Source organism: Perca fluviatilis, chromosome 24 (assembly GCF_010015445.1).
Source record: "Perca fluviatilis chromosome 24, GENO_Pfluv_1.0, whole genome shotgun sequence".
In the NCBI taxonomy this organism is placed as follows: domain Eukaryota; kingdom Metazoa; phylum Chordata; class Actinopteri; order Perciformes; family Percidae; genus Perca; species Perca fluviatilis.
In genome coordinates this window covers 15885041-15909010 of record NC_053135.1, presented here as the reverse complement: position 1 = coordinate 15909010, position 23970 = coordinate 15885041, and the positions used below count along the sequence as shown (strand labels likewise).

Below are 23970 nucleotides of genomic sequence, written 5' to 3'. Positions count from 1 at the left end.
ACACAATGAAATGATAGATAACAGAAAACCGCTTTGCGGCGCAGAGGTATTTTTATTTTTTTTTAAGTTCTTGTGCCGCCCCCCATGTGTCATGAAAATAATCTGCCCCAGGTGCCTGCCCGGTTCGCCTGTGCCAAAAACCACTACTGTGGAAGTATATCAATACAAAAAACAAACATATATGCTACGTAGGCCTAGCATAATGTTTGAAGAAAGAAGCCACAACTAAAAAGTGTAGTGAGCATTGTGCTTGAATTAGGTGACACTTTAAATGATACAAAGTGATAAAGGTTGGCGATCAAGGTGATTTCTGCAAGGAGTGAGGACTGCTAGTGATATCCTTTCACCCAGTTTGGTGCGTGTTCCTTCCTGGTGGGGTGAGACAATATTAGTAGGCTATGTGTTGTATAATAATGATCACAATAATGAAACAAAATAAAACAAAACCAAATGAAGGACCGGAATTAACATTGCCTTGAATGTTGTCGCTGGGTGGAGCACTGGATGTTGCAGCTGCTGCAGCTTCGTGTTTCAACAGATTCTCACTCCCATCTCGTAAAATACAGACGCTTGGTCAGGTACCTTTGTCGTTGTTATTGACACTAAAAGTCTCCTTTAGCGTCATATAACACGTTTTATCTAAACACGCTGGGCCGGAACTATTGGCATCCCTTTTGACGCAGTTATGTTAAGGAAAAGGTGGTGGGTGGGTTTCCCTGACATGTGGGAACAACGGGACGGTTGGCTTTAGGAAAAGAATTCAGTGACTTTAGGAAACGGGACACGCGGGTCACGAATCCCGGCCTCCTGGGTGAAAGTCCTGTTATTTGACTCATCCACCCCCCCAACCAACCTCCCTATGCGGAATTTCGGCCTTACATACTACTCGCTACCGTAGTCTATCTTAGAGTGTTACGTCATCTTAAAACCCTGTGTAGCTACTGCTCTCCCCGGTACGTTCAACAAACACGCTGAAGGGCGCTTTTTTCATCGCTTCTTGACAGCCACTGTCCAAACATCCGTATTTGATGAGTTCGGAATGAGAACGGGTTGGTTTTGCACGGAGGTGCCTCAACACTGAAGTAATATTATTGTTGTATGCCAGTTCTTGTGGGCACAGTAAACACCGAACCTTAAAATAATGCCATGAGTGTGACTGTTTTGAATAATTGATCTCAATAATTAGGTAGTTAATGCATCTAGGCTACTTTGTTAAGCAGCTAATGTTGTCTGAATGACAATGACGTTAATAATAATAATAATAATAATAATAATAATAATAATAATAATAATAATAGTAATAATAATGATGAATAGGCCTAATAATACAACAGTCCATAACACGTAGCCATTTACCTTATTCGGGGATAATAGGTCAAAATGTTCCCAAACCCTTGAACGCTTCCTTACGTATGTCCATGTTGTATTTCGAATAAACAGGCTCTGAAATAGGTAAGTCTACTCGATGAAACACAACAAAACTTCTCAGGGTGTATATACGGGGTATCGGTGCAGTGGCAAAAATTTCAATCCAGCAAACCCTTCCGGAGTTTCAGTGACGTTCGAAGCTTCGGACGTCATCAGTCACATGCTTATTTCAATTTGATACAAGCTGCAACACTGTTTTGAACCAGTGTGCTTTGCGGGAGTGATACAAGCTTCGGTGCCTCGGTGTCAAACATCCTATCACTAGACAAAATTAGATGTTTTATTAACAGTAAGAAAGTCTTTATTCATGTATTATTTGTGTATGTTTATATGTATATTCAAGTATTTTTTTAGCATTCAACCTTGTGCGAATCCGACCTGCGGCCCTTTGCTGCGTGTCATCCCATCTCTCTCCCCCTTTCCTGTCTATCACTATCTAATACAAAATTTGAAAAGCCCCAAATATTATTTAAAAAAAATAAACCGGTCAGGTAACCACACTTGATAGCAGTGTTAATACTAATAAATAACTAACTAATCTTGGTCACTCTGTAAACAGCAACATCAACGGTAGTAGCTAGTGTTGCACGTGTTCCGCTACTAGAAAGTTACCAAGATACTCCGCCGTTATTCACGACAAACAAATAAACTTTTCTGAAAAAGAAAGCAGTGTCATGCTTACCGAACATAGTTACCGAACGTCACTGGAATACTGCGCCCAGCACAACGCAACAGGCTCACAAAACTCAGATCAAGCTGTCAAACTACACAGTTCTGATCAAATACTGTATGATGATTCTGTTACTGCCTATTTCTAGCCTGTTTAGCTACATTTGGAGCTTCCCTCCCTCTCCCGGCTCCTGATTGCTGCCAAGCTGGTTCAGCTGCTCCCAGCTGCACACCTGCAACCCATCCACTAATCAACTCTGCAACATAGCAACCACTCACGTTTGGCCACATCCTTGTCTCAGCTACAGTGGTAGTGGCAGCGCAGTCACTAGAATTGTGCATTCCAGTTTATTTCCTCCCGTATTTTCACTGATTTGCTTCTAACTTGCTTTTCCTGTGCCATATAATCTCTGCCTGCCTGATCATCATAACCTTTTCCATCAAATAATTGAATTGCTTTAACTTGATGGAATAGTGACACAGAGTGAATGTGATTAAACACCACATTGTTATGGTGAAAAATAAGTTAAGATTGCAGCCTTTTATAGCAGTTAACATTTTATTAATCCACTTGACAGAGCAGCTTCAACTACCGGTTGCTTTCCCGCTGCACATAAGGTTTTCACTCTGTGCCATGACTGTGTCTGTGTCTGAAATCACTCACTCATTCACTGCTCGCTACTCACTTTATGGGGAGATAAATGTAAAGGACTGTTATTTTTATGCCTTACTTGCCTATACTTAATAATACTCTTGATAAACAGTTTTAAGAGCTCTGTGGAAATGTCACGCCAGACAATATTAATCTTTCTTTCTTTTTTCTCACAATCATTTAAATATTTTTGATCAGGAGTAAATAATAACTAGACATTAAACTGAGACGTGCTGCTCTTTCAAGAGGTCATCAACTTGTTAGTAAATAGATAAATGTGATACTAGGCCTTGGTATTTAAAATAGATAAATAGACATGTTTTCATGCTAATCGAATGTGTTTGTAGCTTGAAACAAGCTAGCGCGAACTGCTGATTAGCTTACAACGCTAGTATTCAAGGCACTTGGAAAGTAAAAACAAATTGCTATTTTATACCACTAACAAGGCTCAAAATATCACCACACTTCAACTGGATATTGGATAATGAGTGTCCCTACATGCAAACCGAAGCATTGAGAACTTTGTAAGTGTACAGGCAGTTCATTAAAAGATAGATTATAAAGACAGTAGCGTTCATGTTTACATGCGGGCGCCATCTTGAAAACCAGTCATGAGCAGTCGAATCACGAACGCTGGGTTTGAGCTATGTTACTGGTTAGTGGTTGCACGGCGTTCGTCGTTCGACTGGTCATTACTGTGTTCCCAAGATGGCGGCCGCCTGTATACGAGAACGATACTGTCTTTCTAAACTATCTTTTTAATAAACTACACACTACTCCTCCTTCTCCTCCCCAGCCTGCGTCGCCGCATCAGCTACATCTGCAAAGAAAAATACAAACACATTTATTGTTACTTTGCCTTTTTTTTTCTTACCTCTTAACTCAACCTGTGGTGACTTTTGTCTCTGTGTAAAGCTTGACCTAGTCGCTCCTCCTCAGCCTGGCTTGGCCTTCGTGAAACACACCAAGCCAGGCTGCACAGATTAGACGAGGTCAAGCCTCGCTTTATCGGATATCCTGGATTCATAAACTCTGCTTTTGTGAAACAGCCCACAGGGGCATAGAATAGGGTGTGAGTGTTTGCTTACCTCTCATCCCTGTCAGAAAAACATTGCAAGCTGAGACATGGTGATAGACAAATTTACTCAATGTGACAGTTTGTGACATCATTACAGTATTTAAATTACATTAAAGGCTCTAGACACACACACAGGTGTCCATTGGTGATTGGACCTTTTCCAGGACCGTGTGGGTGTGGTTAGACTGAGTGATTAACATCTTCCTGAGTCCACTGGCGTTAACCTACCTTTATATTCAGTTGATGTCAGATAGTCTCTAGATAGTTAAGCTGGCAGCAGAGCCATTGTTACCAACTCCTCTCATATACGAGAAGCTTTTCTTTTAAAGACATTATCCACCTGTATCCCGTAAACACATTTACACCGGTAAATAGTGTCTGACTTCAGTCTGTGGGGGTTTCTCTGAAAGCACAATGTTGAGAATTTGCAGCAGAGCTCTGGTAAGTAACAACCCCTTATTGAATTACACTAGCTAGACTAAATCATGTGGGTACATTTATTTATCCTTGTATAAAACTAAGGTTTGTTACCCTGTATTCGTATGTCTTAAATTCTGGTAAAAGTTTTTTTTTTATATTTTGATTTTAATTATTGCACTGGGTCTATACCCCTTTAACTGTTATGTTAAAACTGAGTGCGTAACTTCTACATTTCCAATTTTGAGCCTGTCAGTGGCAAAAACATCACTTTTAGGGACGAAATTGATGCTGCACATTTACCCCACTGTATATGGTTACATTGCATCCCGCTTCACCGCTGACGGTTGCCAATTTCAGAGATTTTTATTCATATCACTTACTTAGAAATCGATGCATGGGTCCAGGTTGGAAAAAAACACGAAATGAACCTTTAATCCAGGTCTTCTTCTTGCAGAATAGATTGTAATACAAATTATGACTTACTGGTATCTAGTCAAGATGAAACAGCTGTCATATGTTACAACATGCATGTATTTGAGTACATTGTTGTGTCTTTCAGGTGAAGGTGGGCATGGTGAAGCCCTGGCAATTGTTGAAACCTGTATCATCGACTCTGGTTGCTGGAAGAAACCTGAGCCGGCAGAAAGAACTGCCCAAGATGCCTGTCCCCCCTTTGCAGCAGACCTGTGAGCTCTACCTGAGCTACGTGGAGCCCATGGTGGAGCCGGACGAGCTGAGGCGAACAAAAGAGCTGGTGGAAGAGTTTCGGAAAGCAGGAGGTGTTGGTGAAAGACTGCAGAGAGGCCTGGAGAGGAAAGCAGACAACACTGAGAACTGGGTGAGCTCAACAACTACACCAACAGCTGTAGAAACTTTCACCGACACAATGGGGGTGACATGCTCGCACATTCTGCAGTTATTTGGCTGGAGAGAGAGAGGGTTTAGCCAGAAAAAGAGGGATGGACTGGAGAGAAAGGGTGGGGTCAAAGTGGCAGCTGCACCTGCTCAGAGTTACAGACAAACATTATGCAGATACAGCAGATTTTTCACTAAAACTAATATGATATGTAGTATGTAAATGTCTAAACACAAGACAGAACACTGCAGTTACAGCCAGTAGTGGTTTTACAATACAATCATCATCACATTGAATGAAAACAAGTTGCCTCCTGTTCTTTTGGCCGGCTGCAAAAAAAAAAAAAATCACATATGTTCAATAATAGTCCTTGATCTGTATTTCTAAAGTTGAGTCTTTCTTCAATATGTCATCACACTCAATAATCTCAAACCTAAAGCCACAGTGACAGCAAGAATAACTAGTATAACAAAAGAGAGCAGGACCATGGTAACTGAATTTACCCTCACCAGATCTGGATCTAATTAGCTTGAAGACATCTGCCTGTTGATCATTTATCAATATTGAACCTAGAACTAATGGCATATCAGTCTCAATCGTAGTTGGAGGAAAGGAGGACCATATTCATTAAATTAACTTTTTAAATGGTATAATAGTAACTAAACAAAAACCTGCTCAATCCTGCAGCGCTGCTTCTTTTGCATTTCTGACAGAGTTGCTCAAGGTGTGTTTGCTGCGTTATTATGGAACCCACCCAACTTCTAGGCAAGACCCATCCTTCAACAGCATTCACACGCTACTATTGGCCAGGTGTCCATGCTTACGCAAAGTAACTGAACACGATTTGTTCAGGTCCTATCCCCTGACCAATTGGCTAGAAGTTGCATGGGATCCATATTAATATGTTTTGGTCATATCATACAAGTGCATTCTGGGACTTTTATCAATAAAATGTTACCACCAGTAACTGCAGGTGTCACCAAATTCATAACCAGAAATTAACCTAAAGGATTGTCACTTTACATATAAATTCAAACAAATGACTTTTGTAGCCAGACTTTCTTGTCAAAGTGCACGTTCAGTACACTGTGTGCAACCCTGCAGGGTATGAAAAACATTGGTCTGTCTGTTTGTATCTTTGTGTCACTTCTACTTTGTTACTGTTTGTAGTTATCAGACCATTATGTGATCACTGATCATCTCAGCAAACGTACGGCCATCTTGGCTTGGTCTGGCGTGGTTTTTCCACGAATGGATTTCAGAGATAAAAAGGGACAAATAAGGTAAACGCACACGCACACACACACACACACACACACACACACACACACACACACACACACACACACACCCACAGTCAGACCCTCCTCTGTAGCACTGTTGAGGAAGGTCTGGCAATGCGAGACTAGGGTTAAAGAACCCTCCCCATGTAGTACAACTGAGGCTGAACCATCTAGCCCATGTAGACGGGCACTAACTATTTCTATATAGTATAGCATCCTAGATGAGGGACAACCCTGTCGGATGCCTCTCTGTTCACCATCCAACTTTAACAAAATAGTACAAGAAATGTCGGTGACAATTTGTAATATATAACCATCACTAATTAACAGTAAATTGATATTTAATTAAACTTCAGTTCATAGTTATTTTACTGTTAACAATTAAATTATAATTATTCATGTTTACTAATTATTAGTAATTATTAGTAATGCTATAATGTTATTGTTATGTTATTTTAACAGTTTATTGTTGCACACATTCATATAGTTTTATATATTATATTAAGCATTTGTTAATGATTGCCAAATGTTTTGTAAACCTTTTTAAGAAATAATTTGTAAACCGTTAATATAAATGATACAGTTGGCTATTGTTAAGTTGCATCTGATGACTAGAAAACCTTGGCAATGGTTAATAAATACTTTCTAAAGCATCTATTAACATGATTTAGACAGATATCGGTGTACAAAAAAGTACCTCTTTCATAGATGACCAAAAGAAAGATTGAATGGGGCCAAATGAATGTTACATGATACTTTATAAACCACTTTAATTATTAACTAATCATTTTTAGCATTAGATGCGAAGGTAAAAAAGTCGGGATATCTCAGCCTCTGTAACATGGACCATTCCTTTATGAAATAATTCTCATTCTCAAATTGTTAGTTTGTTTTTGAACATTAAAATGAATAACCATGATTTTTTTTGTTCAGGTGTGCTGCCCAACTCATTACAGCTGTGTTTGAATTTAAGACAATGATTGACAAGTGAGTACTATGCTTAAAATGTTTTGACACGCAAGATCTTTGTCATCCTCAGTGTTTAATTATTTTCCATCAAGATTTATTGTTTCACACAATGTTATAATTCATGGCTATTGTGCAGCTCAAAGGTGAACTGTAAAATTTAATAAAGATGATGTTGTTTTTGGCAGAAGAAGCAGTTAAATTACACATTAACATTAAGAACGGTCAGAGGTTTCAACTGCTGCCTGAAAACAGTGATATGCTTTTTAAAATGATGTTGTCTTAAGCCAGAGATATGAAATCAGTTCTATGAAGAATTTGAATGCTGTTTTTTTTCCCCTGAAAGCCTGAATAATCAATGAAATACTGCCCAGAAAATTCAAATTTTTTAAATTAAAGTTTTTTCTTACCTTTTGACAACATGTAAGTTGCTTTAATCAAGTAAATATTGATATTGAAGTATTTGTAACAGTATAACTGTCATTCTTACTGTAATTTCTCTTTAAATTAATAAAGATTTGCATGCAAAACATGTGCAGGTCAGTGAATCGGGACAGACATTTCTGATTTTCTATTTAAAGCCTGCATTTTACCAATACTGCCTGCAGTGCATTGATAATCCACCAGGGGGCAGAAAACATGTATCATTTACCATTTTCATACAACAGGTTTTTCAGGAAAGTATATCATGTGGATGACATAGATGTCACTGAAAGTCTAGTATCAAATAGAATACAAATGGCATTAAAGGGAATTTGGATCTCAACTTAAGCTGAACTTGTAGAAGTTCAACCAAGTTCAGACATTTGCTCTCTCTTTTAGGAACACTATCATCTGTGGTTAGATCAGCTTTAGTATTTGTATTTTGCACCAACATCTATGTGACTAGAAGACTATTCATAGAAAAGACATGGCTCAAGCTGAACACATCTTATGGAGCACAATGATTTCAGCAAAAGTTTGTTTTCATTCAAACTTTATTAAAAAATATTATGTGTGCATCAAACGCTTTATCATGTGTTAAAGTGAACGGTGAGCTGACTATATCAGTGCTATATTATATCTGGTGTAGGCCTCCTAAATTTCTCTTGTTATGTACATGAAGAGACTAAATATACGTTAAAGATGGAGGCAGATCTACTTTACTCAAAGTGGTCCTGAACAGCCACTGGATGTGGCAGCTTCATGTTCATCAGTGGCCAGAATTGTATACAATACTGAATGGCTGAGTTAGTGTTTCATGTTTGTATGTTTACAGTGGTACACTACCAGCTGAATACATAAGAGGGAAGCCACTGTGTATGAAGCAGTACGAGCAGATTCTGTCATCCTGCACTGTCCCTGGTCTGGAGATAGACTCATCGGAGTTCTACGCAGAGAAACACATCACTGTTGTACACAACTGTCAGGTGAGAAACATCACGTCATTATACCATGGTCTGGGTGAATACTCAATTCTGATTGGCTGTAGGGTTTCTATTAAAAAGTGATATAGGACACCAACTTACGAGTTCCGGTGAAACTGGAACTAGCATTCTAAATTGATGCGCTACATTTAAACTCCAAACAAATTGTGAATCTGTTATTTCTTTTTCAACTTTTTTTATTTAACTTTTAAATTTACAGAACACATGACACGCCTGCTGGCTCTCGCCTCACTTCATGGAGCTTCTCAACTCCGAAAACTTTAACGCAAATTGTCAATTTGGCATAAATTCTCGCAAAGACTGCCTATATTCGAAATCTAAACAGTTCATTTCTCGCCTACAACGTTGTCAGAAGTGAATTTAGTGATGAATAAGATGGCGAAAACTGTTAAAATTGTCCCGTTGTTGGTCTGTCTGTACCAGAAACCCGACCCTCGTTGACCTACGTCCCTATACTGAAAAGGGAACAGCGAAAAGACCCTGCCATGAAGTAGGATCCTGCACTGAAAGAGTTACAGAGGAACTTAAAAATCCCCAAATTGGTCCAGTCGGACCACAAGAAAAAAAGGGTTCTAGGAATTTTATGTTCTAGGAACTGCAAAAATCCCTCCGGTCGGAAAGCAGCTATATTTGAACTCTAGTCAATCAGAAACATAGCAGAAATATGTTGCTACATCATAACCTCCACAATGTGAGGTCCACGGCGGCCCGGTCCGGGTCAAGCAAAGAGTCAATTTAACTGTGCCAGCTGAACGCTATCTACGCCAGCCAAGGCTAGTAGAGTCTTTAAAGTATGGAACGTAAATACACAAACAGCCATAAGAAAAGCTTGAGGTAACATTAGCAAAGGGAAGCTTGAGGCAACATTAGCAGGTTGAGCACTATGAAGGTAAATATGGTGCAAAACGTGAGAGCTTGTAGAATACGATGTGAGAACTTGCAGAACAAAAAATCTGAACGTGTATGTTAACATTTGCACTTGTAAAACTAAAATTTGCACTTGTAAAAAATATTCACACACGTGATCTGAATCTGAAAGTCCACAGGTACAAATTAGTTTTTCACCAAATGTATCGCAAGAAGTGTTGCAAAAGTCCAGGCGCAGATTCGCCACTTTGTGATGCGAGAGAGCAACATATGTGAAGTTGCAGTGACAGATATGAGAGGTTGTAATCACTGAGTTGTGGTTGTGATGGAAAATGAACCTGAGTAAAAAAAAAAAGTACACGAGTAAATGTTGCATTACAAGTTTGCAGCTGTCATTGTGTTCATGCAACTATCAATCTACACATTTGTGAATATTTTTTCTGCGACTTCACATTCAGAATACAGGTGTGTGAATATTTTCTACAAGTGCAAATTTCAATTTACAAGTTCAGATTTTTTTTACAAGCTCTCATGTTTTTTTTCTTTTTGTGACTTCAAATTCAGATCACGTGTGTGAATATTTTTTACAAGTGCAAATTTTAGTTTTACAAGTGCAAATGTTAACATAGGCTACACGTTCAGATTTTTTGTTCTGCAAGTTCTCACATCGTATTCTACAAGCTCTCACGTTTTGCACCATATTTACCTTCATAGAGCACTTTCAATGCAGTGGTGGCTCCTGAAAAAATTCTCAGGGGGGGGAATTTTTCTTATGATTTAGGTGACCTACACACATTTTTTAAAAGATATGTCCAGCAACAACATAAAGACAGGGGCAGCATATAAGTCAATAGCAGAAGCATTTATTGACTGATCTCAAAATTGTTGTGGCTTACAAAAGCAAAATAAGTAATCACAGTAAAAATAATCAAGGGTGTTCTTTCACATTCCTCAACACTGCATAAACAGTATGCATTTCCATAAACAACTGAAATATCAGCTGAAAATATAGCATCTGGGTATTTGTTCAGATTGCAGGATCAGCAAGAGCTTTTGCCACATTTACAACATTTCAAAGTGCAGCCTAATAATGTTTTAGAGTAAAGGGAAGTCCACACGTTAAACAATAAATAGTAACAGCATGGCAATAACAAGTAGACAAATTGTTGAGAGAAGTGGATCTTTAGAACTACATTTTCTGGAAAGTAGGATATGACCAAAGTGCTACTTAATAAAAGCAAAGTAACGTTGTCACAAATAGGGGAATGAACAAGTGAGGCTTGACCTAGTGTGGTCTGGGCATCTTGGTTTTACACATTGAAGACCAAACCAGAATGATGAGGTGCTGCTAAGTTTAACTAAAGAATTCTGATATACACATTAATTACTTACTTCAAAAAGGCCTCATGGTTGAATTGGAATTATGTGCACCAGAGCATAATTCACAACAAACGAGCAGGAGCTTTTGATAGAGGCTACTGAAAACATTGATGCAAGTTATTGGTAATAAGCAATTTGTATAGACTTCCATACTCTGCCCACTTGTATAGATTTGTGAAAATGAGCATGAACAGTGATAGACATTTTGCCTGAAAACAGCATTTGAAAATTATTTCTAGAAAAGGTAAACACAGCTATCTGTATGGCTTTGTAAAAATGAACGACCATATTCTGGCCATTTGTATAGATTTGTAAATATGAAAAATCATATTCTGGCCATTTGTATGGATTTGTAAATATGAACAACCATATTCTGGCCATTTGTATAGATTTGTAAATATAAAAAATCATATTCTGGCCATTTGTATAGATTTGTAAATATGAACAACAACCATATTCTGGCCAATTGTATAGATTTGTAAAAATAATTTTTAAAAAAAATCTAATTTTTTTTACTTTTTTTTGAATGAATGAAAAATAACTAAAACAACATCAACTGTGAACTTATTTGGGCATGTGTGTGTGTTAAAGAGACAGACAGGGAGGGACAAAGAGAGAGAGAGGCTACATTACTTGTACTGAAACTGTGCTCTTCTCTCTTTCAATGCAGCAAAGCGGTCAATGACTTTCTCATTGAAATCAGGCATGTTTAGGACTAGTTCCCTCTCCATGGAAAGCATGGCCAGTGCATTCAAACGTTCCTAGCCCATTGAATTTCGCAGGAATGTCTTAACTCGTGTCAAAGTTGAGAAACATCTCTCAGCTTCAGAGTCACAGTCTCAGAGGATGTCTCCTGGAGGTTGTAGCTCATGAGAACCTGGTACAGTGCCAGTGCACCACAGCAGCCCTTGAATTCAGGATTCTCATAGATCAGAGAGAGTTCTGTCTTGAGCTTTGCCTTGTTCAGCATGGGGTATGCTATGCGTTCACAGTAGCATTCAGAGCCTCATCAGGAAATGAATGGCAGTACCTGGCTCTGAACACTTAGTGTAGTCCTTCAATTCCTTGTCCGCTGAACACCAGAGGTTTTCGCTAACAACCAAGCTGCACAGATTAAGTTACACTGCCCCTCTGAACTTACTTGGTTTCATAGCAATCATCTCACATCTTGTTCGCTGTTCAACTCGCTACTTCAGGCTGCGGCCGACAGTACACACAGCATATCATTTGTTTGTGAAAGTCTTGATATTGATTTGGGGACAATGACATGGCTGGATAGTTATCTTGCTTGACTTGTTGTTAAACATACAGTCATTTTTTTTTCTTTTTAAAAGAATCCCTTGCAATATTTCAGTTATGTGTTAATCTGGGAAATGCTTTTTATTTTTGTGAAATCATTAAAGATGAGTACATGAAAATAAAAATCTGTATTAAATAATACAAATTAAAGTAAAACAAACTGGATCATGTTGGAAATACTGCTGATGGAAGCACACTCTTCTAATTCAGGGGATTTAGTATTACAATTGTAATAGGTGGTGTTACATCCAACACTTTCTTTAAAGGGGTGTACATAAGACTGCCATGACCAAGACATGACACCTGTCATGAACATGAAGGAGTATTCATGAATGTTCATGGCTGCCATTAAGTGTGATTCGACAAGATATGACACCTTTTAATGCAAAGTTAGCATTGTTGAGCTTTTTGTGTTATGACACCTTGACATTAAGCAAGACAATATAACTTGTCATGAATATGTCATAGCAGGCCTAATTATCAAACTTAAAAAACAACTGTACACACAGAGACACTCGTATGGAGTTCTAATTAAATTATGTGAAGAAAAGTCTGCTAACACAGTGAGATTTTTCAGTGTATTAATTTTGTTAATTACAAATTGTAATTACGAATGATTATAAATCATATCACCACAAAGTAATTTCCACACAGACAACCTGAGGCCCTGGGGGGCACCTGAGCTTTGCTCAGTTGGTAATCCAGTCTTGCTTTCATGTGTTTTCTTCAGTTCTTTGTGCTGGACATGTACAACCGTGATGGGACTCCGCTGACAGTTGATCAGCTCTGTGTTCAGCTGGATAGGATCTGCAACTCCTCACTACAGAACAACATGGAGCCTATCGGCATCCTCGCCACAGAGCATCGTGACATCTGGGGCAAAACCTACATCGACCTCATCAAGGGTGAGACCAAGTCTGCACTTATTTATGACAACCAGTGAAATCAACTTATTGTCTACAGAAAGAAAGGTGATCTTTTGGCAGGAACTATACACCGCGTGAATACCAAAAGGGAAATTCATTTTTTTTTTATTATATTAAGCATCATACACAATGTCTGAAATGCACACACATGCAAACAGGACCTGCAGTATACTCATGCATTACTGGCGAGATGTCAAAACGAGAGGGTTGCCCATGCACAGTTGGGGGTTCGGTGCCTTGCTTAAGGACAGCCAGTGCCAGTGTTGCTTTCTTTTTTTGGTCCATTCCAGCAATATGTCTGGTCTGTAAACCAATTTGTTTGGAGTTGTCCCTTGATAGAGAATCAAAAACGAAAGGGAATAATTCACATAATTCACATTCATTATATTTATTTTTGTTGGAATAGTGTTATTTCTCCCTCTATGTAGACAGAGAACTACACTTTACTTTGCATAAATGGTAACATCATTGATTTATAATAGATTCAGACTGATGGAATTCATATGTCATGATATACTTGTCACTGAGTTACCTTTCATTACCCAATCATTTCACTAAGATGAAACTGAATAAAAGCCATTTTTGCCGACACTAGATATCAAACAAAAGCCAGACACTATATTGTATTAAGTTGCTGTGAGCTGCAACTTCACCACTTCCAAGCACACAGCAGAAAATAACATCATCACATCGGAGCTAACGGGCAAAGAGAACCCCCTGTCTCACTTAGACTAACCACGTTCTTTCTACTATTAATATGTCACACAAGGTATGGTACCAGCAGTATTCAAATTAGCTTTCATAAAAACACTACTTAAAAACCCCAATTTAGACCCTCATGTTTTACAAAACTATAGACCTGTATCCAATCTACCATTCATGTCCAAAATTCTGGAGAGGGCTGTTGTGGAACAACTTACTGCCCACTTATCTAACAACAGCCTATTTGAGAAATTTCAATCTGGTTTCCGGTCTGGTCATTCCACGGAAACTGCCCTGACGAGAGTCACAAATGATCTTCTGCTTTCATGTGATAGTGGCCATGCATCGTTTCTAGTACTCCTCGATCTGAGCGCAGCTTTCGATACAATAGACAACACTTTACTTCTCGCCCGGCTTGAGAAACATGTTGAGATTAAAGGGACAGTACTTTCTTGGTTTAATTCTTACTTATCCAATAGATTTCTGCATGTCATTTTTAATGAATCTACTTCTGAACTGTGCAAGGTAGGCTGTGGTATATCACAAGGGTCAGTACTGGGCCCTATGCTGTTTTCCATCTATATGCTTCCCTCTTGGTTCGATCATCAGCAGCTTTGATGTTCAGTTTCATTGTTATGCAGATGACACACAGCTATATGTCCCTCTATTACAAAATAACCATTCACAGATTCTGAAATTACAGGCATGTCTAGCAGAAATTCAAAATTGGATGGGCAAGAATTTATTGCTGCTTAATGCAGACAAAACAGAGCTGCTCATAGTGAGGCCAACCAAATATAGCATCCCAGTGGAGAAACAAATTTTAAATTTTAACGACTGTGTGATCAGAGAGTGAGTGACACTGTTAAGAACTTAGGTGTCACCTTTGACAAAACTCTTTCCGGCCACATATAAAGGCTATCACTAGGACTGCCTTTTACCATCTAGGCAACATTTCTCGAATAAGATCAATGCACGATGCTGAAATATTAATTCATGCATTTGTCTCATCAAGACTTGATTACTTCAACGCATTGTTTTCAGCCCTCCCTGCCTGTACGACCAAAAGTCTCCAGCTCGTACAAAATGCGGCAGCCCAAGTTTTGACAAAAACATTTAGCCACATTTCACCCGTTTTGGCTGCTCTACATTGGTTACCTGTGCAAGGCAGGGCTGATTTTAAGGTTCTTCTTTTGACTTATAAAGCCTTAAAGGGACTTGCGTCTGCCTACTTAAGTGAGCTACTTACACCGTATATCCCAACACGCCCCCTTCGTTCTATGGATGCTGGTCTTCTGATCGTTCCAAATATAAAAAAAAGATCAGCTGGCCACCGGGCCTTTGCCTTTCGCGCACCCTCCCTCTGGAATGGTTTTCCATCCAACGTTAGGGAGGCAGGCTCAGTGGATATTTTTAAATCAAGACTTAAAACATTTCTTTATTCAAAGTATTATGGACATGTTTAAAATCCATAACTTTTGAACCATTGTTTTGTTTGTTTTATTATGCATTATCATTCATTGTTTTATTTCATGTCTTAATAATTTTAACCTGTGGAATTCCAATTACATCCTTTTTGTGTTGTTGATTTTATATTTAATTCGCCTTTTATATTGGCTAAATCTGGTTGTTTAAGTGTGCTGCTGACTTATAAGACTAATAACATTATTGTCGGCAAAATACTTAAGTGAACTTTAAGTGTGTGTGTTAAGTGAAAGACAGCACTAAAATCACTAAAATGTAGTTAGGGTTAAGGTTACTCTAAAACTCTTTATTTTCATTGCCTTCCACCTTTTCTTCCGCTCCCACTCACATTTTTGAGCCGACTGACTCCGTCTTTCTGAGTCCAATGCGAGTCTGTCTCTATACTCGGTCCGGTTATTGTGGTTGATTGACATTGACAGGTAAATGTAGTAGTATAATTTTTTCCTCTTAAGTAGAAGTACATAGTAAGTCCGTAGTCAGTAAGTCAGTAGTAGGATATAGTGTGCATATATAGTTGCATATTAAGTGCTTTGGGGTCCTTCTGTAAGTCATTTTGGGGTAGTACTAGTATATATAAAATAATGATGAATAAACTTTTATAATACAAAGAAACAAAACCACATACATTATTCTACTAACTTCGCCAGTTAGTTACAGTTTGACAGTTGTGTTACTTTTTTAGTGTTTTTAAGTTTTTGAGCCTTAATATGTTCTTTGAATTCACATAAAAAGGCAGCGACACTTGTTAAAACCCTATTTAGACTTGCCTTCATGTGATGTCGTCTATTTTTTATTGCTTCATATCACTTTTATTTATTTATTAACTTGACTTATTATTGATGTTAATGATTTAACCCTTTTTTATGTGACTATTTTTATTTACTATGTTTTTTTTAATTGTTTTCTGTTTTGTCTTCTCTCTACTACTCTTTTGTCCTCTTGTTTTTATGTACCCAAATTTTGTCTTGCTAACGTTTAGCCCCACTGTTTAGCCCTCTGTTGTTATATTGACCCCTGGATATCCTGCTTTGTCTGCCAAACTCTGTTTTAAAGCTGCTATACAAGTTATTATTTGTATTATTATTAGATAAGACCAACAAAGAGTCAGTGTTGGCTATCCAAAGCAGCATCTTCACAGTGTGTTTGGATGGAGCGATGCCCCCGGATGAGACGTTTGACAACAATGCCATTGACTCGATGCTGCACGGAGGAGGCAGTCAGTGGAACAGTGGAAACCGCTGGTTTGACAAGGGGCTGCAGGTGATATAACACAAAGGAACATTATACACAAAACACTGAGGGTTGTTTTCTTATTCTGGCACGAGCACTTGGGACTGATATTACAAATTTTAAAACGGACAGCCAGAAGAAACCATTTTATTGTTGAATACATGTATCTCTCTCTCTCTTGTCTCTCTGCATAAATGCATCAGTCTATAGTGCATTAATGATACGGTTGTACTGCTGTATCAGCCCATCATGGCTAACCAGTAATGATAGTCAATAATAATCAGTACAATAAAGGCACCAATCAACTGCTGAGCAAATCTCAACTTCTCCCTTAAGCATTCACTGGTTAAAAGAACTTCAGCAACATAGTCGCACATACAGGAACAAATAGACTCATGAGAAGTTGGGATGTAATGCTAATTGTGTTTTTATTTTATTTTTTTTATATATATTGTTTTTTTTCAGATAATTATTGGAGAAGACGGGTTATGTGGAATTACCACCGCAAATGCCACTGCTGATGGTGTAGTTGTTGTGGACATGTGCGAAGATTTGTTACCCCTTATGTGAGTAGACCTAAAAATACATTTGCTTCTGTAAGTGTAGGTGTTTTGATTTGCTGTAATAGTCACATGATAAAAAGTTAGGAAAGTGTGCACATAGAGTTTAAAATCATAACATCTTGCTGTGGCATGGACCGGTGAAAGGATTACTGTCTTTGTCCAATCACATATATGTCTACAATACTGAACTATTCAAAGGTGCCCTGTGGAGTTTTGATGTGAACAAAGTTTCTGTTTACATTCAGTGTTGCTCACCCTTCTTGAGGTCTAACCATAGACTGTAAAACATAATGGTCAAAGTATGTAATTTCCAGCAGGGAAGAAAAATACATGTATAAAGAGATCTATGAGAAAATGAACCTACTACTTTTCACTTGATTTATTACCTCAATAAACATTTTCATTGTGAATTTGGGGTCTTAATCGCTACATTAAGTCTTTTCCATACGGCATGATGTTCATTCAGTAAGTTATGGTGCATGGCTACACGCCGACGTGTCAATCAGGACAGAGGCTTAGCAATGCGTATCCATGGCAATGTGGACATTAAAATAGACCTGCACTTGTTTTTTGCGTGTTGTCGCTGTTTTCAGCGTAAACTTTGACCCCCTTACATTGTGTTTTAACTTCATCAAAGTTAACTGGAACATTTTGGTTGCCTAAAAATGTCTTGTTCTGTAGGGTGACCATATTTTGATTCCAAAAAAAGAGGACACTCGGCCCGACCTCGAGACACAAATTCAGACAGGCTTAATTAACGGTTAATGAACATGCCTCAATGGTGCAAAAATAACTTCTGTAATAAAATAAAATCTGTAACAACCTGTAACAAAATAATATCTCTTTTAAAATAAATAAATAATATGAAATAATGTTGTAAATATGACCTCTTCTGTGTTAGACACAGAAACGTATGTGCCAGCTTTGCACATGGTGCACTCCGCCTGGACCGGACAAGTTATTTTATGGTTGTACGCCGGCTCCACGCAGAGCTTTCGCCGTAGCCTAATGTTAATACGCTGGTGTGTGTGTCGAGCCGGCAGTCTGTGTGTGTGGGGAGTGGGTGATAGAGCGAGGGAGAATTAAGTGAGAGAGTGGTGGCGAGCGAGTACGACTTTAGAGTCATAGTGAGAGAAACAAAGTGTCTCCTCTGTGTTTTCTGACACGGTGGGAAATCTTTAGCAGACAACACTTCGGCATCTTGTGTGCAATGCTGCTCCGCTGTCTGCTCTGGTCCCTGGGTATGTGTGCGTCGCAGAGCCGCCCACAAAGCAGCCTCTCAGGAATTATGTCACAAAACAAAGTACCGTAGCATTGTGTGCAAAGCGCCAGTCAATTTAAGTACACGCTTAATGGTCCCATGAAAAACAGTGAAAACCGGACATTTTCATGAATTTATAAAACCCCCCCGGACGCCCCGGACAGTACGTAAAAAGTGGACATGTCCGGGCAAAAGAGGACGTTTGGTCACCCTATGTTCTGCATTCTGCCAACTAAGCTAGCTAGCTAGCTACCGCTAGCGTTAGCTGGTAATTTAAAGGAAAGTCTAAAGACTCGCTGTACTGCTTACATGCAGATGAAAGGCACCAGTACCCCCACTGTATACATAACCAAGTAATGCTTTTAGTGCAATAAGTGCAGTAAAAGAAACATTGCTTCTAAGTTTTGAATAAGGCATTCAGTGTCAACAGAGTCTTCCCCTTTGTTCTATGCCCGGCTTTTCCTCTTGTGTTTAATTCTTTGGTTTATGGGCTTTCTTCTTCTAAACACTTACTCCAAATCAGACATTTAATTCAACATTGTCCCAAACCGATCTGCAGGATCTTAGATCCATTTTTTTTTTTTTTTTATGTGAGTCTGTATTGGCTTATTAAGACACAAGCATTTCAGATCTTTTGTTTGCTCCTGGTATTTTAGCTGTCAGATGTGCTTGGTTAGTGTTTCTGTGTATTTCTTTTTTGGGCATTTTCAGCCTTTATTTTGATAGGACAGCAGAAGACATGAAATGGGAGAGAGAGGGAGGGAACGACATGCAGCAAAGGGCCGCAGGTCGGAGTCGAACCCGGGCCCGCTGCGTCAAGGAGCAAACCTCTATATATGGGTGCCCGCTCTTGTTTCTGTGTGTTTTTTATGTGACTTTGATTTTTCATTTAATTCCCCTCTGTTCCCTCCCATGTATCATTTGTGTGAAAACAGGAGAAAGCCACAGGTGATGCAGTCTCCCTTGGAGCCGCTTCCCGAACCCCAGAGACTACACTTCAACATCACACCAGAACTCAAGAAGGACATTGAGGAGGCCAAGAGGCACCTGCACATGTGAGAACAGCTTTTAGTTGTGATAGTTACATAAACACCCAATGACCTGGGTCTCATTTACTACACAGTGTGCAGGATTCCTACTAAAAGTCTACATGCTCTCAAAAGCAGAAAATTGCTTGCACCAAAAAAAATCTGACTTATAAAACTGTGCGTACAGACATGCAGGCATTTTTCCCTTTATAAATCACAATCCACCTGAAAATGGACCAACCTCATGTCCCGCCCTCTACACGGCCACATTCAAATATAAATGGCTAATGCAATGCATTACATGACTATATAAAGGGAAGCACTGAAGAGACAAAAAAAGTATCACAAAAGCACAGGCAGGAACACACACAGGAGAGTATGCAGGCGCTTGAGGCATATGTCACCAATGAGACAGGAGCAACGATCAAGCAAAGATGAAGAGTCAAACCGGGGTTGATATACTGGGCTTGATTGAAGTTGATGACCGGCAGGTGTGTACGGCGGGAGGAGTGGTAGTGAGGAGGCGAGCAGGTGTGCGCAATCAGCTGGCTGGCACAGGTAGGAGGGGAGGGGGGGAAACAGAGGGAGACAGAGAGGCAGAGCCAACACAAACTGACAGCAAAAAAAAACAGACACTTACAGCCAGCTGGACTCCAACCATCACAGCTCCAAAGTTAGACTCAATTTTGGAAAAGGAAAAACTGGCATGTACATTTTGAAGGAGTCCCTTGACCTCTCACCTCAAGATCTCTAAATGAATATGAGTTCTATGGCTACCCACAACACTCCCCTTTACAGAAATGCACACTTTATGATACTCTAATGTAGTAAACAGCTGCCTATGAATACAGTTATTGCACATGTTAAACTCTGTTATTGTAGTATCACAGTCCAGTGGCTCACTGCAGGGGATTCAGTGAAGGGATTATTTTGAGTTCAGGAGTCTAATGGCTTCTGAGAAGAAGCTGTTGCAGAATTCCAATTATGGAGTGTTTCCTAATAATTTTGCCTAAAGGAAGCATACGTAAATAGAATAGGTCCAAGCATAGAGCCTTATGGACTAACTTTAGTGTGTATGGAGGGGGTCATGTTAAACATGAACAAAGTGCGATAGATCTGATTAATGGGGCTCAAACTAGCTAGTGTGGTTCCTTCAATGACAATGAAATGTTCCAGTGCTGTCAAACACTTCTGCAAACATCTGTCAAACTACCCAAGAAAGGTCTAACTGTCCAAAAATGTCTCCCATTCCCACCACCACAGACGGGCACAAAGCCTGGGTATGACTACTACGGTATTCAAACACTTTGGGAAAAATCTTATAAAGGCCTTCAAGTTGAGCCCTGATGCTTTCGTACAGATGGCGATACAGCTGGCCTACTACAGGTGAGGTGCCTAAAAGTCATGTGGAGATGGACTGTCTTTTTGTACAGGCTTTATACTACTGTAGTATTATTTAACCAAGGTTAACTAGAGTGGCAAAGGTTGCATAAAAACCGTCAGTCAGGCAGCAACAGAGAATCTTGTCAAACTGAAATGAAATGAAAGCTTTATTGTTAAAGAAACAGAATGATTACATTACATTTCCCCATCAGAAACTGGAGTAATGGATAAACAAATCCCCCCAGCAAAATCAAACTGGATAGTTAGTGAAACATTATACTCACTGTGTTTGCTGAGCTCCAGTATAATTTGACTGGTCAAAAAGATTCAGTGCTCTGTATGTTGAAACACAGTTTGTTAAAAACATTTCTCTCCTTTCTTTTGTCAGAATACACCAGCAGATCCCTGTAGCGCTGGAATGTGTCTCCATGCGTACCTTCAGACTGGGCCGTTTGGGTTTTACCATTATAAACTTACCTGCCTCAGTTACCTTTGTCAAGGCCTTTGATGACCCTAACAAACAGGTCTGAAGAGAGGGAATGTAATGTTGTAATGCAACTCTTATATAATGACAAATGTGTTGATATCAGAGAGACTTGGCTTGCTTTATATTATACTATTTCTGAACAGAAATCACAATAATAAACACTAACCAACTACAAGTGATGTGTGGTAACATTCCTGTCTTCTTCCTGTTTTGCGCAGAACTCCGAGAAGGTTGATTTATTGGAGAAGGCTATAAAGGCACACCAATGGCACACTAACTTGGTGAGTATCATTCACAGCACCACTCAACACTTCAGTTCAGTGTATGTGCAGTTGATGTTCAGTGTAAAGATGCCTTTTAGCAATAACTGTTGTTGGTTTGTTAACAGTTGTCCTTTTACACTATCCCACCAAACAACTTTAAATACAAAACATTTCAAAGGTAATGCATAGCATGCAATGCAGAGAGGCAGAAACTTCAGAAGGGTTATTTGAAGCCTCCACCAAAATAATGTCTGAATTGCACGATGTTTATGGAAAACAAATACTTTAAGATACAGAAAATAATGACAGCATAAAAGTGATTGCAAACTAATAACAATATTAACAACAACAATAATAACAATAGTATCCAATTCAAAGCAGAAAAATGTGTGTGGGTATGCATGCGTGTGTGGAAGATATTGGTTTATACACTGTTTTAACTGCTGAGCAATAGTATTAATACCAGTCACTATGAATGTAACAAAACATGAATACATGAATACATAATACAGTTTCAAAATATTCTTGACTAGTTAGGGCTGTACCTGACTCAGAATTTCCTCAGGGAAATTGGATCTGTCTGTTCAATAGATTAAGTTAACTGTTAACGTGAGCTATTTGAATTAGCTGGATACATGGTTAAACGTAATTTGCGTGTATTGCCGTGTGTACTTTTTCCATAGAAAATCCCCACCAATCGGTCCCAAAACATCCCAGTTAGATAGTAAATGCCCTTTTTTCACTCTCCTGTGATGTCCATTAAAAGCGACCCAGTGATCGGCAGAGAGGATGGTGCTCTAGATTATTAGTGGTTGTTACAATGTGTAAGCAGTTACTGTAATATACATTCCTGCAATGCACCAGCAATGGTAGGGAAGAAGAAGACCTGACTGTAAACAGTGCAGGATCCAAACTTTGAGGATGAATCCGGTTAGTTTTAGGCCAGGTTTTGTTTTAAGGAAGGAAATACATCTAACATGTGTTAAACCTCAAGGCCACACGATGGGCTTTAGTGCAAAAAACTGAATTATGGAGAAGAGAACTCCACAGGGTTACTTTAATACCACAAGTCTTCGACTTTGTAAACATATTGTATTTTCTCCATCCTAACAGGCAAGGGATGGCCATGAAATATCCAGCCACCTCTGGGCTCTGAAGATGCAGGCTGTTGAGGAAAAAGTCTCAATGCCTGAGATCTTCACAGACAGCTCCTTCTATAAAACCTTAGACAAAGAAGTCGCTGTGCAACTCTATTCAAGTCAGGTAAGGACCGGTATCCAGTACCGGTAACCAGTATTATCATTCACCGTACAAATGGAATATGTCACAGAAAATGTTGCTGGAAGTTCTTGCTTAGCCCCAAAAGAAGATCCACTACAATTCACAGAAAACACGTATAAAGTACTCAGTGCTACAACAATAACTAACCGCTGCCTTTTCATTTTTGTCCCTTTTTCACCAGGTATACAACAAGGCTGGATGTCGGATATGTTTTTCCGGTGAACCTGGAAGGTATGAACTCCTCTATGGTATCAAGAATGACAACATTGAACTCCAGTTGCCCTATACTACATTATGCAACACTTGCAAAGACCATCGGGCCAATGGTGTGCAGGATGCATTGATCGATGTGTTGCAGGATGCCCTGTTGGACTTGAGGACCCTGCTGGAACATACTACAAGAGCTGAAGCTAATCCAGACTTAAACCAATAGTGCAACATATTATTGCAGAGTTAAGATGATAATATATAAACATTCATGAGTTCCAACTGGTACAGCATTGCTTTATACAGACTATAATATTGTAATTATAAACCACGGACATGCACCAGGGACTAACCATTGTAGATGGAATTTATGAATGCACCCTGTTGTAGAACTTTCTGTAATAAAGCGAAATAATAAAACAAAAGCTGTCTTTCGGAGATCCCTGGGGGGGATTTGGGTAACATTGCAGTAGCTCCCATTGTAAAACATAAATAAATATCAATTCAGATAAATTATAAGAACAATATAAATAAGTATGCACAAATATAAATACTTGGGAGAGTCGTGACTTTTCCCGGTGGGCTGGTAGTGTTTCCCCCTTCTTTAACCCCGTTGCATAAAAAAAAGAAGTCTGTCTTCAATTACCTAAATAGAAATGTGCTTTCAGCTTATGTGACATAGGCCACTAATGGGCACAGTAACAAAATAGTAAAATAAAAACATGGAAAATGTGGGGCAACAAGAAACTTTAAAGGTGCAATATGTAATATTGTATGTAATACTGGCAGCTAGCGGTTAAAATAGTTACTGCACTACCAATTCAAAATA

General features: G+C 39.0%; 1 protein-coding gene across 1 annotated transcript; it reads left to right on the top strand.

Annotated features, from left to right (window-relative positions):
* Positions 1 to 3980: 3980 nt before the first annotated feature.
* Positions 3981 to 23367, top strand: LOC120553994 (carnitine O-acetyltransferase-like). Its single transcript, XM_039792543.1, has 14 exons — positions 3981 to 4268; positions 4807 to 5085; positions 6274 to 6386; positions 7320 to 7373; positions 8611 to 8761; positions 13056 to 13230; positions 16526 to 16698; positions 17134 to 17234; positions 19428 to 19547; positions 20784 to 20906; positions 21292 to 21427; positions 21609 to 21671; positions 22767 to 22916; positions 23116 to 23367. The coding sequence occupies exons 1-14, from the start codon at positions 4242 to 4244 to the stop codon at positions 23365 to 23367; spliced, it is 1917 nt and encodes a 638-aa protein (XP_039648477.1). The 5' UTR covers positions 3981 to 4241.
* The last annotated feature ends 603 nt before the right edge of the window (positions 23368 to 23970 follow it).

Coding starts and splice junctions, on each gene's coding strand:
- LOC120553994 (XM_039792543.1), top strand. CDS start 4,242: ATGTTGAGAATTTGCAGCAGAGCTCTG. Junction 7,374..8,610: donor TTTAAGACAATGATTGACAA/GTGAGTACTATG, acceptor GTATGTTTACAG/TGGTACACTACCAGCTGAAT. Junction 20,907..21,291: donor ATACAGCTGGCCTACTACAG/GTGAGGTGCCTA, acceptor TTCTTTTGTCAG/AATACACCAGCAGATCCCTG.